General features: G+C 33.1%; 1 protein-coding gene across 1 annotated transcript; it reads right to left on the bottom strand.

The window, feature by feature from the left end:
• Positions 1–17669: 17669 nt before the first annotated feature.
• LOC132619472 (uncharacterized) lies at positions 17670–20344 on the bottom strand. The gene is made up of 4 exons (XM_060334371.1): positions 19749–20344; positions 19162–19535; positions 18443–18885; positions 17670–18110 (listed from the first exon to the last, which is right to left on the bottom strand). The coding sequence occupies exons 1-4, from the start codon at positions 20342–20344 to the stop codon at positions 17670–17672; spliced, it is 1854 nt and encodes a 617-aa protein (XP_060190354.1).
• Between the last annotated feature and the right edge of the window lie 427 nt (positions 20345–20771).

Here is a 20771-nt window from a genome sequence, read left to right as displayed (position 1 = left end):
ACTTCATTGACCATAGTATATTCCACGAACTCTACCCTTTTGATTCCTTTTCAATTTACAACTGATAAATACATAACAGAATAGAAATGGGTTCTATGCCACAATATATATCTTTACACGTATATATTTTACAGGAAGATGAAAATGTGAGTAAAACTTACTATATTATGTCTATTAAATAGCAATATAACTCTTCATTTTCCTACTTTTAACACTGAATCAATTATCCATTTTATCTCATGCATTTCTTTCGCTGCAAGTAGAAATAATGGAACAAGGAAATGATACATACATTTCCAAATATAATTGAATCCATTTTATCTCCTGCAGGAAAAGCACAAAATAATCCATTATAGGGTGGATCATTAATCATTTTCAAAAGCGTGCGTGTTTAGTCTAATGAAACAAATACTAAGAAATAACTCAAACGTCATCTCTTAAGATTTATAGTATATAAATGTTACGCATTTTGTCCAGTCAAATTGAATTTCTTATATCTAACGAAGTCACTTGCAACTCACGTCTTTTTGATTCCAAAACGTAATACATATAACGGTTATTCCTAATTACTATAGAACCTTAATTGTGATAATGGAAAACTATAATTTAGATTTCGTATAAAATCCACTCCTAAATTCACTTTTAATACAGTGTGATATTGTTCATTTTGGGCCAAACGCGCACGGTTATTCCCAAAAGGTCTCACACTATTGAGAATATACAACACCTTATAAGTAGATCTTTTTTCTTTTCAGATATCAATGTGGGACTTTGTTCGCACAGCCAACAATCTCCCCCTTGAACTAAGTTCCACATGGCTTATCATGATTCACGGGTCAGAGATTCAACGTGTCTGCGTGCCACCCACATCGTTAGAGTATTCACAGTAACCGAAGCCCAAAGGTTGTGTATACATTTTCAAAGCTATGGTAAATGTCATAAACCGGCTTATAAACGGGCAAAGGTACCAAGTCGGACCCCACGCTACATTCCGACATCTTCATACTTGTCCCGCCAAATCATTAGCTCTGATACCAGTTGTTGGGTTAAAACGGTCCAAAAATACTCTTAATACGGTGTGATATTTTTCACTTTGGGCCAAGCCCGTATGGTTTTCCCCAATAGGCCTCACACTATTAAGATTTAAGAGTATACAACACCTTATAAGTAGGAGGGTGTTTGGATTAACTTTTTAAAAGTAACTTATAAGCTAAAAGTCAAAAGCCAAAATACCAAACTTTTGACTTTTGATTTTATTTTTGTACTTTTATTGCCCTAATAGCAATTGCTCAAAAGTACTTTTTATCTTTCTCAAACATCACAAAAAGTAAAAAAGAGCTTAAAAGACAATAAACACTTAAAATAAATAAATCCAAACACCCTTTAGATCTGTTTTCTTTTCAGCAGACTTTATTCGCACGACCAACATATTCATCATCAGATCCTTCATTTTTTTTTGTTTCGCACCTGATGTTCGATATTCGCATTGGGGTCCGACTAATTCTGAATTTATGCCGAAAATTCTTGGGGTAAAAAGTTTCCTAACCAAGGCAATTTTGTATCCATGGTTCAAACCCCAAACCTTTGATTATAGATAAAGAATACTTATCACTCCATTACAACCGTTGTTGGTTAGATACTCTTATACTTTCTAGAATTGTCGAAAAGCTACAGACCAAATTATTGGACACATGTTGTCATTTGCCATGGAATTCTAAATTGAATTTTTAAATTCTGAATTCCGTGGCTTACATTTAAGATAAGCAAAAAAGAAGTTTATTATATTGACAAATATTATGATTCTCTGCGTTGTACCACAATACTAGTCTTTGTTACATTGCGTTACGGTCATTATTGAAGTGTGTTAAATTCTTGGTATCAAAGGACATATCCAGAATCCAGACCAAAATCAATCTTAAAGCATTTAATTCTCAAAATATATTCTTCATTCTTTTCTTCCTACTCCCAATTAGTTCTCTTTTTCCTTTTCTTTGTACCCCTTGGGGATCAAAAGGGTTGGAGTTGGACCAGCAGGAGCACCACAAGAGGTCAGGAGCTAAATGGCCAGAAATCCAGAATCATCAACTGTTAAATCAATGATCTTTTAATAGATTAGGTATTCTGTTATCAACCAACTCAATGGAAAAAAAAGGCAACCCGGTGCACTAAGCTCCCGCTATGCGCGGGATCCGTGAAATGGCCGGACCACAAGAGTCTTTCTCAACCAAGTCAATGAGAAAGACTCTTTTAATTTTTACTTTTCTAATTCTTTAAAATATTAATATTATCTAAGTGGATATTGCAGCATAGTTGAATCCAGCAAATAATTCGAAGAGTGACTTCAGGAATAATGCTTTATTCTGTTGGCGAGGTTCCAATTATTTCATCTCCGTGATCCATTTAATTCGCAAAACTACTTCAATCCATTGATTTTATAAAAATGTATATACGATTGTTTTAGTTTTTCAAGTACTAATAGTTTAGTCTTGATTTTCAGAAAATAAAATCTATTTATAAAGGGAAAAAAAATGTTATTTTCAATTTTTTGGATTAGTTTGAGTTTGTGTATTGACAATATGTAATACTTATCTCACCATCATGCTAATTAACCTATTAATCACAAGTAATGATTTATAACAAGCTTGATTGAGTAAAATAAAATTTGGACTAAATAGTTTACTACTACTCCCTCTGTTTCAATTTATATGAACCTATTTATGTTAAACTATTCAAATTTAATTATTCATTCTTTATGTTAAATTTATGCTGTTGCTCTATAGTTTTTAGGATAATTAGTTCTAAAGATCGTAAGATGTTGTCTATATAACGTGACCACAACCACACATTTTAAAAAATAGATAAAGATCAAATGTGCTTAGCAAATATCAAAAGGGTCAATATCAGAGTTCACCAATATGAACCAAAGTGCTATTATCCCCACTATATAAATTCATGCAGAAAATTTTCATTTAACCTTTGAAAACAACAAAAAGATATAACACTTTTATGTTTCATCTATAACTTTTCTCTTATGCATAGTACTTTATGTACAGGTCATAATTTTCAAAAATAGACAAATAGATCAAGAACTTCAGTTTTATTTTGTGGTGAACTCAGACTGAAAAAAACCTAGTGGTGACTGGTGAGGATCTCATATTCGTAATTGATGGACAAAGAGATCACGACAAGCAGAGGCGGACCCACATGAATGGGTGGGAGTGCACGTGCACTCGTTAGCTTCAGAAAAAATTATGTATATATATATATATGTATATATCTTGAGAAATTAGTATATATTTAATTTAATTTGCACTCTAACAAATGAAAGTGTCTTTGGTGCATGTTGGTTGCAATTGCTGCTTCCCTTACGTGTCACCCAGGATCAAACCCGAATATCACTTTTAATTTATTTTTTTGAGCCTATTTTTAGGAAAACAATAAGCGTTAAATGAGCTCGTCCAGATTCGAACCTGCACCGTTAACACATACTGCACAGCCTTAGCCACTGAGCTATCTATTTCATTTGCTTCACTGTGTTAAATGTTAGTTATTACTAAAAAATCATATTTGACCTATATACTTGTTTTTCGTCACTGCTACGCTATTAGTGACCGGTCTGACATGGTATCATCCTTCAATCGTCATTAAATTTTTTGTTGTCATTTATGTTAAATTAATGGTGTCTCGTCGTCTTAGAACCCTGGGTCCGCCTCTGATGACAAGTCAATTTCATTTATTAAAATCTTGATACGTTCATTTGCCACCAAGATTCTAACACCTAAGCAAGAAAAGTATAAGTTTAAAATTTCAATAAATAGCATCCACTCGTATATAATTTCCTATCAGATATCTAGAAGGGCTTCAAGTTAGTTTTGGTTTATTGTCCTTTATTTTATGAAAATAGGTCACGTAACTCTAATTTTAAGAAACTTCTTACGTTTGTTGATTTTTCTTTCTTTAGAGTAAGAACAATTTTGTGCACCTCATTTTTCTCTATATTAATCCATTGTCAAAAAGGTTGTCACGACTGAAAATAGGGAAAGATCCTGCTGTTTTGTGCGTAAGCTAAAATGTCAGCTCATATTCTACGGGAAGTAGGAGTATACATGGATCGCGTTGGTTCAAATTTTTTAACTATTAAATCAAACTAATTATATCAGGTTTTTAAATTTATAAACCAAACCAAACCAACAAAAGTCGGGTTGTTCGACCTCGGGTTTTCTCAGTTTTTTCGGGTTGCTCGGGTTTTTTTGGGTAAAGTCTTCATACAAAACATATAACTTGTATTTCAAATACTTCTTTAGTCTTAGTAAGATACGACTATCTAATTAATATATTATTTAAGAAAATAACACAAAATGTGAGATGTGAGATGAGAGATGACATTGTACTAAAATATTCAACAACAAAAAAGTAACGAGAAAATCGCATAAAATAAAATGATCATAATTTAAAAGTACTAAGTCATGCGCTAATAAATACGGCTAATTTATAAGGCATATAGAAAATGATCATGATCTAAAAGTACTAAGTCATGCTAAAATAAGTAAGGCTAATAGTATTAATTACATGACTAGATATTAAAGAAAAAAATAACATAAAGTTATGTATTTTCACTATTTTAGAATTGATTTCTTTTGCTAGCATTAGTTTTTTTTTTTTGTCATTCCTAGTATTTTTATTTTAGCATTAGTATGAATTTGATTTTTGTTGAGTTACTAGCATCTATGGGCTATAAATCTTACTCCCTCTGTTTCAATTTATTTGAACCTATTTCCTTTTTAATCCGTGCCAAAATGAATGACCTCTTTCCTAATTTGGAAACAAATTCACTTTATGAATGATTTACAGCCACAAAAATTTTCAAAGCTTATTTTGAACCACAAGTTTCAAAAGTCCTCCCTCTTTCTTAAATGTCGTGCCCAGTCAAATGGGTTCATATAAATTGAAACGGAGGGAGTATTAGACTATTCAGAATTCTAAATCCAAGCTTGAAATAATATATTAAAAGACAAAAAAACTATGAATTTTTTTAAGAGATATTAATAAATTACATTATAAATAAACATTTTTGTGTAAAATATTTTTGAAATTTTATATATGTAATGTCGGGTTGGTTCGGTTCAGTTCGGTTTGACTTTTTTTAGTTAAAACCAAACCAAACCAATGGAGGTCGGGTTTTTCTTTCTAAAACCAAACCAAATCACTAGTCAAATTTTTTTCTCGTTTTGATTCGGATTGTCGGTTTGGTACGATTGTCGATTTCTTTTGTACACCCCTAACAGAAAGTATCAATATAGATGGAGAAAATGATTTCCTATAACCAATTACAATTCGAACAAAAAGGAAAATAAAGTTATAAGTTATAAAGATTTCATGAATTTATTAACTGATCATGGGTGTTATTTTTTACCATTTTTTCCTGAAAAGAGTGATATAATTAATTAAATAGCATTTGTACACAAAACTAGATCTATGTAGAAGCTTGGAATTGATGACTTGATTTTGAAATATGTAACTTGGTCTATTCATGAGTGTCTTACCAAATCGAAATCGTCCTCCCAAACAAAATAATCTTTTTCTTTTCCACCAAACACAATACCCTTTTTCCATTTTGGGTACTAGATTTTCTTAAATATAAGTGATAATGATATAGCATGTCATTGTTAGTGACAAGAACAAAGTCCAGTGACAAGAACAAAGTCCAATTTGGGTGAAAGGAGCAAGTCCAATTTGGGTGAAAGGAGCAGAAAGGTCAAAGGTGAAGCAATTAGCTCGTTGATGACTGCGATCTCATTTTGACAGCGACCACCAATGATTGAAATTCTGATGAACGGTTGAATCCTCTTGATATATATAAGGAAAAAAAACACTACTAGTGAAATAGTAGAGTGATTCAAATCATACTTTATTAGTATTAATTAAGTTACAGGTTCAAATTAAATTATCCAAGTGTGACATTATATTCTACTTCTTTTAGATTTCTGTGTATAAATTTCTGGCTCCTCTACTATTTATATGTGCCATGTGAAGCTTGAGCATCGAGATATATACGGACCGCACAATGCACTTCCATGTCTTTGGCAATGTTTTAACACTATTCCCCGAGAATCACCTCAGACAATTAGGGGTTGTTTGGTTCACACATTAACTGCTCTTATCGTGGTACTCCATTAAACATACATTCTATTTAGGCCCAATACATGAGTAGCCCCTTAAACTTGACACTATTTTTTACTTAGATCCCTAAGCTAAGGTGTGTTCCTATTAAACACTTGATCTAAATATAAAGTGTGTCATTAGACACAAACCGCTAAAGTGACATAGCAAGCGTAATACACCTTCTTGAGTGCGTGAAAAGCCAAGAGAATTAGTACTATTTTTTTTTTTTGCTCTCTTTCTCTCTCCCTAACCATTCCTTTCCTCTTACAGTACTTTCTCCTGCCGTTGCCAATGCCACCCATTAAACCTCCTCCAAGAAAAATTAGTTGAGATGTTTCTGACTAAAAATGATGTCTTCTAATTCCTTATAGTTTTTATTTACACCAATAAAAGATAAATTCACTTTGGAGAATATCCGCTTGTGCAATTGACAATGAAACCAAAGCAACACGAACCCAACCGATTCCAATAAAATTCGTAGGCATCTAGTTAAGTAATTTTGAAAAAGAGTGAAGAAACGAAGGTGATGGTCTCACCTACTTTCGTTTTCTTAATTTTTGGTTAGATTTTTTTTTTTTTTGGTCTCTCTTTCTTTTTTTTTTAATTTTTTTTTCTGACATGGAAATGTTTTACTCGTCTAGGCTGTCACTTCAAAAGAGAGTGATTTGGTATTGTTAATTTGTGTTGGATAGGCACATTCCGTATGGAGTTCGGGTGGTTGACGGGAATAAACCTTAGTTAAGATGTCTAAATGAAAAATAGTATCAAATTTAAGGGGCTATCTATGTATTTGGCCTTCTATTTATTACATTATATATCTTACGTAGGATAATACATACATAACCCACATAAGTTATACATGGAGCAATATTTATGCCGGCGTTTTATGTCAAAAACCTAAGTACATATACTCTCTCTATTTCAATTTAAGTGTTTTACTTTCTCTTTTGATTTGTTCCAAAAGAATGTCTCTTTCTATAGCAGTGTCGGAGCCAAAAAGTTAGCGAAGGGTGTGTAAATTTTATTCTCACTTGTGTTAAGGATGTGCAAAATTCAATATACATTCATAATAGCTACTATTTAACCTATGTACATCACGTAATTTTTGGCGAAGGGTGTGCACCGGACAACCATACGCCTAAGGTGGCTTCACCCATGTTCTTTACTTTAGTAAGTTTATCAATTCCAACATTTTACCTGACAAGTTTAAGACCACAAGATTTAAAGAATTATACACATCTTTAATTTAAGACCACAACGTTCAAAAGTCCCCATTTATTTCTTAAACTCCACGCCCATTCAAACTAAGACACTTAAATTGAGACGGGGGTAACATATATTAAGAATCCACTAACATATTTAAATGTTTGATTGTGAAAGCATTTATTATTGTAATATTAACTTGAGGCTGTTGTAAGAGCTCGTAAACTTGACAACACAAACTTTTTTTTTTCTTGAAACCTCAAACGAACATTGTGTTAGTACGGCGACATTTTTATACTAAAGTTACTTTTCTTAGGCGGGAAATAAATTGAGTCCCTACCGAAGGACTTTGTACGTGATACGAGTCATCCTGAAGGTCTAATCATGAGCTAGCAATAGTGAAAATAATGAAGTAGTAAGGCGATCCACCAAGTTGAAGGAGAATGCAATAATTTCATGCATGAAAGATAGATCTCCGATTAAACTAGTTCCAGTCAATGGCAGTTAATTTTGACTCAAAAAAGATATGGAAAGGTCTTGTACCTGCACGTTGGTGGAAATTTGTGGCTATTGTACGGATTGTTTCAGACAATTATCGTATCCTGTCATAAATTAGTGGATCTTATTTCCATTTAGCAGCATTAAAAACAACATTACGAAGATGCTTGGTTTGGCGGCCGCCTGTGCATAATCTGACTAAAATTTAGTATATACTAAAATAAAACTTAAAGTTACCTTTTACTATTACTTATGTATTTTGTTCGGCTTTCGTGTAGTGTATAAAAATCCCAACTTTTTTGTCACTGCTTTGAGTACGACAAGTGTTAAATATTCAACAATTCTTCTTGTTATGGCAGTCATTTCAGCCACCGTAATATATGCATGATGGATTGACAAGGGAGAGTTGTTACTATAGACATACGGTATTACTTTTGAGATTGGACTCTTCTTCATTTCTTTTGTCTCAATTTTTTTCAAATTTTATTTTAGATTGGAGACATATGACATGAGTTAAAATTAATGATTAATATTTAATTGACTAAAATAAGGCCTAATCATAGTTCATATAATTAATAATTTATCTATAAATATATTAAAATATTTTCTCTTTCTTCCTATTTTAATATTCCATCTTTTTTTTTCGATCATAAAAACTCTTTAATGGTGATATTTTTCATAATATAGACAATTTTTTCAGAAATATACAATTATCAATTGAATAATGGGGTCTATATTATGTGAATTAGTATGCATCACAATTGAAATAACGAAAAATATCACCAATTGAATAATGGGTCTATTGGGGAAAAAAATTAAATGGCAAAAGATAATCGGGTAAATTAGAAAAAATATTTTACTGGGTAGGAAAAGTAAAATAGGTAGAGAGAGAAAAATATTCTAATATATTAATGGATAAGTTATTAATTATATGAACTATGATTAGGGCCTTGTTTTAGTCAATTAAATTTTAGTCATTAATTCTAACACATGCCATGTGTCTCTAATCTAAGGTAGAACTTTGGAAAATTGAAGAGAAGGGAAATGAAGAGGAGACCAATCCTTACTTTTGCATTAAACCAAAAAATAACTCGATGAGCATTGTTAAAAAGGTTTGCTAAAGAGTTTCAAATTGCTTCCAGAAGTCTTTAATTTGACCAAATCAGTAAGAGATTTTGCTAATAATCTGGATTTTCGACTATTTTCATCCTATGACAGCTTGGAGACAATTTATGGCGACTTATAAAGAGAGAAATACTAATATATTTGAGTGATCAATACTACTTTGTGGCAATATGTAGATACTTAATAGTCCAGAAATATTATATATCTTAGAAATTGATTGAGCATTCTTCGCATCCTAGATTGCTCAGTTCCTCGAAAAAAGGGGAATCACCATCCCTCAAAAGAGTATATCTGAAGCAGGATCTCATTCAACTCCTTTGACTAACTTTTATTATGCAATAATACTATAAATTAAGTATAGATTCTTTATTTTCACAAATTCAGTTCTTGATAGCAAATGATATATATGCGTTCTACGCCCACTGTCAAAGAATATCTTGCCGAGAGACAGACAAGAATATTTTATTCAAGGAGTTTTATTCTTCTCTAGGAAGGCCCGTATCGATGAGGAGCCAAACCATTTGGTTGACATCTAATCTATAACTAAGCAAATGTTGACCTTTAGAAAGGGGCAATTTGCCCGACTGCCTTATTCGGCGGTGTTTTTTAATTTTTGCCCCTCAAATTACTGGTCTTTAATTTTTATTCTTCGCCTAAAAACTCATGGGTTGCGGACGCGAACCCCGCTCAGTCAATTTTTTTTAAAAAAATTGCAAGATAGAATTATGGATGCAAAACTCTACCTTAAGGCAGAGTTTGCTACCTTATAACGCAGAGTTTGCCTTAAGGTAGCAAACTCTACCTTTAAGGCAGAGTTTGCCTTTAGGCATAAGACAAACTCTACCTTAAGATAGAGTTTGAATCCAAAACTTTATCTTGCGATTTTTTTTTTTTTTTTTTTTTTTACTGAGCAGGGATTCAAACTGGAACCCATGAATTTTTAGGTGAAGAGCAAAAATTAAAGACCCATAATTTGAGGGGCAAAAATTAAAGCCCAGTGCCTTTAAAGGACAATCCGCGCAAAAACAATGTTAGAAAAGTCCAATAATAACCCAAGGATTCTGTCTTGGGCCTGCACAGAAGTATGGTGCATGAAAGTTTTGCAACTGTTAACTTATCTGAAAGAATTTAGGGATTTCTACATGGTGTAGATAACATTAGGCCTTATTTATATCTAGTAGCTATACTTTAAATTAATTACATTCCATAACTAAAAGGTGTATATCAATTACTGTACATAACTAAAACATTTAAACACGGTTAAAATTAAAAACCAACCGCAACATAAGGCTTGTATTCATATTTTTCCCCTGATCAACCCATTTTCTCTCTCATTGTCTCTCAATCTCTTCCGATTTTTTCTCCATTATATCTATACACGATCCTCCACCGATTCCATTACCTAAATTGTTGCCGCGCATTTCTATGTAAGTTATTTAGAAGTTTTTGTGTTTATTTTGTTAAATATATTCTTCCAATTTTTTGATTTTACGCCATTGTTAGGGTTTCCGCCATTGTTAGGGTTTCTACGGCTTTGTGCTTTGATTTTCTGGTGTAATGGCGGACAAAAGCACTCCATGCAGAGTTACTAGAGGTATACCCAATTATCTGCACCATTATGATGATGGTCCATCTTTTAATTTGTGTATCACTCAAAATGATGAAGAAACTGCAGGCTCTATTGCTAGAATTGATGCTGAGAGTAGTATTAAGAGGCGCCATGACCCGGTAAGTATGGAACGAATGGGAGATGAATGTTCAAAATCTACCAAACGAAAAGAGGTTGTTGATTCATCGAAATCTGAAGCATCCCTATCAAGTATTGAAAAGCGGAGAAAAGTTCTCGATGTTTCTTCAGTTAACAAGGGAAAAAATGTTGTTGAAGATGTTCCTTCAAAAGTAGGGGAGGTACTGTATTTATTTCATATTTATGAATACAATGTTTATTTGTTATTAGTTTTTAATTTTGAACACACTGTGTGATTGCACATTTTAGTGTTGAATACAATATATAATGTGTATATATTCTATATTTAATCTGTATATCGGTATAATTGTGAATACATTTTTGTAGAATTGAATACAATTTGTCATTTGTCTTGGTAAGTATTGAATACAATTTGTAGAATTGAATACATTGTAGAATTGAATACTATGTATACACAAAATGCAATGTATACATAACTACTGTTCAGTAGTTTCTCTTGGATACAATTAGAATGAATTCCTATTTTGTTGAATACATTGTATAGAATTGAATACATTGTAGAATTGAATACTATGTATACACAAAATGCAATGTATACATAACTACTGTTCAGTAGATACATTATTTCTCTTAGATACAATTAGAATGAATTTGTATTTTATTGACTGTAGTATAGTTAAATAGATACAATCAGAATAATTTTTTTGTTGCCTGTAGTGTATTTAAATTTGTCATTGCTGCATACTGAGTTTTTTACTGTTGTTGAACTGAATAATGCAACGTAAGTATTTTCTGAAAGATCCTCCTACTCATTCGGTGCACATGAGTTGTTACACCAATGTTGAAGTATTTAAAGATCTCAAGGACAAACTAACTGATAAGCAGTGCAAAATATTTGGGGAAACTTGCTTTGGTGTATTCACCCGAATGCAACACTGTGATGTTCAAGCACAAATGTTGAGGTGCTGCATGGTGAGAGAACTTATTGGAAGTACTCCTGATGCTTTTTTGATTGATATAAATGGTAATGAATTGCGATTTTCTATTAGAGAATTTGCAATAATAACTGGTTTGAAGTGTGTTGGTGATGAAGATGCTTTTAAAGTTAACCGCAAGGGTAAAAACAGGATTTTGGAGACATATTTTGGTGGTTCTAAGAAAATGCCCTCAAAGGCAGATTTGATTGAATGCTTCACAGATAAAAATTGGGGCCTCAATGATGCTGATGCCGTTAAGATTTCTGTCCTATATTTCATTCATACCTATATCTTGTCCAATGAGAAGAATGCAGTAAAAATACCAAGGCTACACTTTGATTTGGTAGAGTCTGGAAGATACGTGGATTACCCATGGGGTAAGAAAGCATTCAATGAGTTGATTAAAAGTATGACTCACAAGATGACTTCTGAGAAAAAGTTTTATAGGCTCCATGGAATGCCACTTGCTATGCAAGTTTGGCTTTATGAGTGTTGTTCATTTGTTGACGCCACTCTTGCAGTCAAGACGGGCAACAACATTCCCAGAATGCTGAATTGGACGACAATTGAAAGTCAACCAAGCTTTAAGGAACTGATGGACGACATGTTTAAAGAAGATAACACCCCGGTAAAATGCTGTACTCAACATTGTTATATAAGTTCCCTTCATGTATTTAAATTTTTACTGGTTATTTATTGTATATTTTCTCAAATGTATTATATTTTCTGTTATAATCATAAATATGGAACTACTGTTTTTGACTTTTATTTTTGATACAATGCAGTCAAAGACACAGTGTATCAACTTTATACTTCACTGTAGTCTATGTTGCATTTTTTTTTGATGTATTGAAAAATTTGCAGTACATTTCTTGTATACACTGGCAATTTGACTATAGTATATAATTGATACACTGTTTCTGATATTATTTTGATACAATGCAGTCAAAGACACAGTGTATCAACTTTATATTGCACTGTAGTCTATGTTGCTTTTCTTGTTTGTATTCATAAATATGCAGTACAATTCTTGTATACACTGACATTTTGACTGTAGCATATAATTCATACACTGTATACTTGGCATTCTTGTATACTTGAGCATCTATCAGCTTGTCCGGTTTAATGTGCTGATATTCAATTCTGCAGGTTGTTGAGAAGCCATTATTATTATTTTGTTAAAATGTTCCCCTTTTGTTTTCTTTAATCTATTTTTTTATTAAGGTTGAAAAAAGGTTAGACTAACTTAAGCTTCATTGAGTACTTTGGACATCTTATGTCCTTCCTGTATCCAACTACTGATAGGGAATGGGACAACCTGGACACTGTTCTCTATATTGACCTTTCTTGCAATACTTAGTATTTTTACATGGTGGCCTTTGGAGTCTTAAATAAGTAGTGGTCCCTTGTGGATCTAGTTTGATAAATCACATGTTTTTCTAGCCAGCCTGTGACCTGCATGTAAAAGTTTCAGTACCTCAAATGTGCCAAGGACCAAACTTCTTGTTGTTGTTGTTGTTGTTGTTTTTTTTTTTTTTTTTTTTTAAGTTGCATTTTGGACATAAGCCCATTTGCAACATTCCCTAATCTCACACCTGAAACAACTTTGCTTTCCATTACAGAATAAATTATCAGTATCTATCTACAGTCATATCTGTCAAAGACAGTGTATCAACTTTATATTGCACTGTAGTCTATGTTGCTTTTCTTGTTTGTATTCATAAATATGCAGTACAATTCTTGTATACACTGGCATTTTGACCGTAGCATATAATTCATACACTGCATACTTGGCATTCTTGTATACTTGACAAATTTTTAAATACTACTTATATTTTGTATTTTGATACGAGTTCTAACAGTATTAAAATGTTGATTAGGAAATGCGTATTTTTGCCAACATAGTCCAGACGGTCGATGAGCTTGCTCGTCTTCAATTGCCCCCACTTGTCATTGGTGTACCAAAAAGTACCACTGCCCCCGTCCTTGACGATGATGATTTTGCTTCTACACCACCCCATAACGACACACATCAAAAGGGAGTTGTTCAATCAGAATCTCCACCGTCTAAGAAACGTAGGCAGATGTCTGTTGGGACTTCGTCATCAAAGAAAGCAGATCTGCAACCTGAAACAATTCCAATTTCCAACATTGCTCCCCGTAGGAAGACGCCTATTGTACAAACAATAAAGTCGGCTTCTCCAATTGGGAATGAACAAGTGCATGTAAATACCCCATCTGTCCAGTTCCCGACATCTACTAAACAAGACGAGTTGTGTCTTATGAGGCAAGAAATTGATGAATTTAAGAAGTTGGTAAGTGTAATTTATATCTTTTAGTTGAAGGATGAATTCAAGGAGGTAATGTGTCTCTCCTGTATTTGATTTTCTTTAATATTTTTAGGTGAAGGATGAGTTCAATGGTTTGCACAAATTGATCAATGACAACTTGACAACGATTCTTCAAGCTATTGAAGCAATTAAAGGGAATAAGGATTCTGAAAAGGTAAAATAAAAACAATTTGAATATTTTCAATTGAAATCATCTTTACATATATGATTTTTTTTTTCTTTAAGGGTGCTGCCAGACAATCTACTTTTCAGCAGCATGATAATGGAATATACAATAAATCACCGATACAAAACGGGAGTTATACGACTCATTTTCCAACAGAGGTATCTGATGAGTTGCCTGTATCAGTCTATTTCTGCATCCAAAATACTTGACTGTATATTTTTCTGTATCAAAATACTTGACTATATCCAAAATACTTGACTGTATTCAAACATGTATGCATGTTTTCAATTATATTTAGACTTTCATTTTTATGATACAGTTAAGTGATTGTATTCATATTTTAACAGACTGTATCCATAAACATAACACTATATTTATGTTTAAACTTATCTTTATACTTCCTTTTTTATGATACAATTAAGTGATTGTATTTATAGTTAACAGACTGTATTCATAAATCTAAAACCTTATATTTAACAAACTGTATTCATAATTCATCAAACAGTTTAAACGACTGTATTCATTTCTCAGTCCAGTATACAAATACTTGAAAGTCTTATATACACATATGAGCAGGTTGTGTAATGCTTGTTCATTAATAAATTTATTGATTTTTTCCTTTCCATTTTAGGGCCTAGAAGGAGATGTTGGTGTGAACGAGGTTAATTCTACTGGTGATACATTAAGAGATTCAACACAGGAAATTCAGGGACCAGGTGACATTTTGGGAGATTATGTTGAACCAGAGGTACTACATTTAATAGTTTATTCAACTCTTCATTGAAATTTTGCTATATGATAAATACATTTCAGATTACGATTAAAGTTTGTCATCTCTTTGTTTATAACTGTTTGGATCACAAATCCCTATCAAGACAGCTGATGTTATCGTTGTTACTCCTGCTGCCATACCTATCAACGAAGGAAGCAACATGCTATTTAATGAAAATATTGTGCAAGGTGTATCTTCTTCTTCATTTTGTGCCGGTACAGATCATTCTAATCAAGTGACGCCGCACAATGTCATTGTTGAGTTTGAGGGTATTCATGTTGGTAAGGAACAGGAACATGTGCCTCAGTATGAGCTGGCGGATGAATTCCTTCCAACATAGAATACTATAACAAAAATTGTCATGACTTTGCGTAAAGAGAGGCGTCCTGGCCCTTTGCAAATGTCTCCTTACATGACAAATTTTGGGTCAGCTTCAGGTAAGCATTATGAAGTTTTTTTTTTTTTTTACACTGTATTCCACTCTTCTTGTAGTTAATGTGATTAAAGATTGTATTCAACTCTGTTCGTATTCAAACAGGTAGTTCAGTTAAGTTGACAGAGATATTTGACAAAAAATACCCATTTGATAATAATTCCATCACGGGGCGACATGATGCCAAGCTGTTCGGTGAATTCTCAAAATGGGTAAAAGAGGGGCTGCTTGTTAGGCATGATAGTAGGTAAGTTAGTCGATCTATCGTATGTACTTGTTGTATAGACATAGTTTCAATAATGTTTTGATATATTTTTTGTGTGTATTCTATAGAAAGAACAAAGAGGACCACTACAAAAAAGGTAAGGCAAAACTGCCAACATCCATGGACTGTGGTATTAAGAAAATCAGCGACAAAAATTGGTTCTATCTTTTATCAATGGAGGGTCAGATGTGGAATGACGAGGTGTGATTTACCTTCTTTTTTCACATACATTATATTGCTTTGTGATTTAAATATTAAATGTTTTGTTCGTTTTTATTACAACATCTTGATGTCATGTTTTACTACTTCCGGAAAAAAGCCAAATATGATACAAATAGCACATACAAGTTTACCACTGTAGACTGTGCTTTCAATGCCAAAATTGATGCTATTCACAAAGGCTATCTTGACCCGGATGGTGCCAGAAGTGTTGGGAAACAAGAAGATGTTTTATGTGAATACGTTAAAGGCCACCGGTTGCATTGCACTGTCCCGTGGCATTTGGTTGACTATGTATTCATCCCAGTCAACATTAAAGAAAAAAACCATTGGTTGTTGGCAGTCCTTTCATTCCTTGACAGACGTTTATATATATATGACTCGTACCGAGCGGCTGGTCATGATGCAACTGTTAGATCTGAAATAGACAAAGTCGCCAATCTGTTGCCATTGTATTTACATTTAACAGACTTCTACCAGTCCAAGCAGGGAGTTGATTGGAATTATCACCCTGCGTACAAAGACAAAGCACCGACTGACAGATTTGAGGTCATGTTTGTTGACAATTTGCCACAATAGAGGCCTGGAAGCATGTATGTCATTTTTTGGATTTTTAAAATTGACATATATGAGGATAATACATCATTTAAATACAATTTTTGTTTCTTTCTTTCGTGCAGGGATTGTGGAATGTATGTTGCTGCATATGCGGAGTATTTGAGTCATGGAGAAGGTATTCCACATGGAGAACTTGATGCAGAATTACTTCGTACGAGATATGGTGCTCTTTTGTGGGATTACGCTAAAAGGAAGATGGAAGCAAATGCCGAAAGCGATAATGAGGCACCTCCGAAGCCAGTTAGGCCAAAGATAGATTTTGATCAAGTTGAAAAGATCATAGTTAATTAGTTTGTAGTTGTGTGGTTCAAAATCAGATTATGATGTTTTTAAGGAAAACATTATCTTTATGTTTTTGTAAGGAGTTTTGCTGTCAAAATGGCAGTTGTCAGTATGAATTCACAATATACAGTTTATGTTTTTGATGAATACAAATAAGTGTTCTTACATTGTTGAGTCAATCATTATGGGATGCAATTATTTTACATTTGTCGATTTACTCATTGGCCATTTACGGTATATAGAGATGTTAAAATAATATATTCAAAGATAATACAGAGCTGTATTTAGAATTGTTACGGATGGAATTATTTACTGACTTGTAAAACAGATATATCTGTTGAATACCTAATATACAGTTATAAATTTTAATGAATACAAAATAATTTTTTTTACATTGTTGAGTTATTCACTTATGGGATGCCATCATTTACAGTTGTGTATCCAGAGATTTGAGTGTATACATAATTAACTTTTTTCAACATGAATACATAACTGTATTCAGAAATATAACAATAATGTATACATAATTAAAACACAACTGTATATAAGCCAGCAATGCATACAGTTATTCTCTATCTCTGATTACTTCTCTCTGAAATCTGAATTTGCATGAACTGAACATGATGCAGTTGGTTTCTGATTTTGGAAACAGACACATACATAGAATTCAAAGTATACCGGTCACGTATACATCAATATAATACAGCGGAAATATTGCAAGTTATTCATAGAGAGTTCCTTTATTTTCAATCATCCATTATCAACAAAAAAGAACAGAATCATTCATCAAAAACCAGCTAATAAGAACAGCAAATGTCATGACGCTTTATAGTCGACGTGGTTCAATACAGAAACCAGAAAAACAGAACAAATTACTAAGCAAACAACAACTACTTTCTTTTAGGCTCATTCCTGCAAGAGCGCCTATTGTGTCCTGCATGTTCACATCTACTGCACGAGTTTGTACGTGAATTTGAAAACCATTCAGATAAAGACTTATCACGCTTCTTTTTTGGCCTTCCAGGCGGTCTCTTGTACCTCGGTGGCAACACTACTTCTTCTGAAATGTATACAGGCACATTCCACTCACTCTGATCCGGTAACGGATAAATTGGGATATCATAAGTCTTCATCACAGTTTCTGGTTTGTACAAGTTTGAGCAGTAGCTGTCGACAGTGAGATTTTTCATCTTAAGAACAACCCAAGCATGGGGGCAGGGAATCTCATCAACTTGGAAGATTTTGCAACTACAAGTTTTCTTTTCAATGCACACAATGAAACTCCTCCCTTCATCAATCACGGTGTGTAAGTATTCTGTTGATGGAATTACCTATGCAACAATATACAAACAGATTCACATCAAGTTTTTAATACAAACATAATACGCCATATCAATATATATTTTCTTTGTAAGAAATATCCTTATGTATAAGAATCGTAAAGATGAAATATAAGCTATGAAAAAAATACGTATACAGATGCACGAAAACAAACCTTCATGCGAGTAGATTTATTCTCATTAATGGTCAGCAATTCTTGAAATTTTTTCCCAAGCGTCGTGAATGTATACGAACCATTTTGTCGGTTTGTGAAATTTCATCGTCCATACATCAACCTAACTTCCTCTAGAAAATCATATATTGGTAATTCTCTAGCAGATACCAGTGCTGCATTAATGGACTCAGCAATATTTGATGTTAATGTCCATGCTCGGTTAACTGGACAATGAAGCCTAGCCCACTTTGCCCTTCCCACTGAATCCAAGTACTCCTTCACCCGAATATCCTCTTTCTCAACTTTTCGCATTAGCATATCAAAGTCATTCTGTGTGTATGCTTTTGCCATTTTATAGTATACACCACTCAACACTTCATGACTTTTCCTATAGTTATTATATACATTTTTCCAAAGATGCCATATGTATGCTAAATGCAGAATAGTAGGATAAATTCTAGCAACAACCTTGATGATGCTTTCATATCTATCATATACAATACACATGTTATCCCTTACCCCATATGCTTCCTTAAACCGTTGAAAGAACCATGACCAAGACTTATCGTTCTCAGAATCGATCACGCCATATGCCAGAGGCAGTATATTACCTACAAATTCAATGGAGAAAAGCAAAAGGTTACTGATTTTTACTCCACTGTATTTATTGTATGCAAAAAAAAAAAACAGTACATTTGTATACGAAGTACCTGCACCATCCAAAGTGCTCGCTTAAACAAAGGTGTCATTGTATTCTTGTTTTAGGTGGCTCCCGTCTACAACCACAATTGGTCGACAATAGTCGAACCCTTTAATAAAGGCATGCAATGCTACAAACAGATATAAGAACTCATTTTCAGGCGATTTTTGCATTCTTATATAAGAACCTGGATACGTTTTATCCAAGATGTATACATATCCAGGTAACTTCTTGTAGGAATCTGCTGGCTCTCCCCTCAACTCGATCATAGCCTTTTCTTTAGCACGATAAGCCTTTATGTAATTCACATCCACACCAATTTCATTTTTCACATCATCTACTATATCCTTTGGCGTATACTTCCTCTTGTGATTTGTTAACTTTGGCTTAATAATGCCTGCTATAAAACCACTACTTGCTTGAATACAAGAACACACCTTATCCTTCAATGGACATGTATGTTTGTCCACAAACTCTCTAACTTTGAACATTGCAGATTTGTTAATGCTTGAAGCTTTCATTTTCCACTCACATTGTTCTGATATACATACAATGGTGTAGCTGCAAATCCGCAATTGTATACTTATACATTCAGTTGCCGACACATATCAAATCATTAGGCAAAAAATTGAATACAATTTCTTATACCAATTTAAACTAGATAGTCAGATATATGTAAGAAATATCAACTAGTTAAATACACATCAATTAATGAAAAAATATACAATTTTATTGTTATATACAAATACATAATAAACAGTTTAACAAGCATACCTTATCGAATTTGATCTCTCTGTACGGAACTGAAACCTATTGTCAATTGCATATTTTTTCATCACGGCCTTCAAAGTATCCTTGTCATTGTATACTTGATTTACCATGATCTCCTTGTGATTAAGATTTGAAATGATCAAATCATTATACACAACTATTTGCTGACCAGAATTTGACGTTGCCACTTCTGTCGCATCATCTGTATTCATAACTTGTAATTGACGATTGTATTCTAATTGCGTTAAATCACCTTCAACTACACTTTCACTAGACACATTGTATTCAATCAACTTATCAGTTGTGGTAATACACAAAGGATAACTCCCAAACTGCCTACTATCTTTCTTCAGTTCAACATACACCCTGACACTCATGTCATTGTGTATTTCAAGCGGCATAGAATCACCTTCGATCATGTATTTGATATTAATTGTTTTGTTACTTGTATCTATTCCTACCTGTTTCGCTATTACATCAACTACATTCTCATACGATGCATAATCTTTGAAAACTATTGCATCTATTGTGTAATTCACAAAACGATTCTCATCGTTCCAAATCCCGGAATGTTGAATTACTGCCGGAATGGTGGACATTTATTTTTGAATTCAGCAGTGCTAATGATTAACAACAACTTCAATGTAAAACACAACAACTTCAATGTAAAACTACTCGTTGTATCATGAACATCAACTGAACTAATATTTACCTTCGAAATTCAGAATAAGTCCAGCAATTTATGTATAGAACAACTCTAAAAAACCTGTAGAAACTCATACGAACAACAGCAGATTCGATTGCGACAATCTAAATTAAAATCGCAATTGATTTTTGAGATTGTATTCTGAACGCATTCTATATGTTTGAGTTGAATATCCTGTTAGGAGGTTAAGCTCTGTTTTTTCCATTTTTGAATATTAATTTTTGAATTTGAATTGGAGTAATTGTAATCGAAAAGAATCATGTGATATTTTGGAAGCCAGGTCATTCAGAGTGATTCTAGGAAGATTTTACTTAGTTTGC

The sequence above is a fragment of the Lycium barbarum genome, chromosome 11 (genome assembly GCF_019175385.1).
Source record: "Lycium barbarum isolate Lr01 chromosome 11, ASM1917538v2, whole genome shotgun sequence".
Taxonomy (NCBI): domain Eukaryota; kingdom Viridiplantae; phylum Streptophyta; class Magnoliopsida; order Solanales; family Solanaceae; genus Lycium; species Lycium barbarum.
This window is presented reverse-complemented; position numbering and strand designations above follow the sequence as displayed.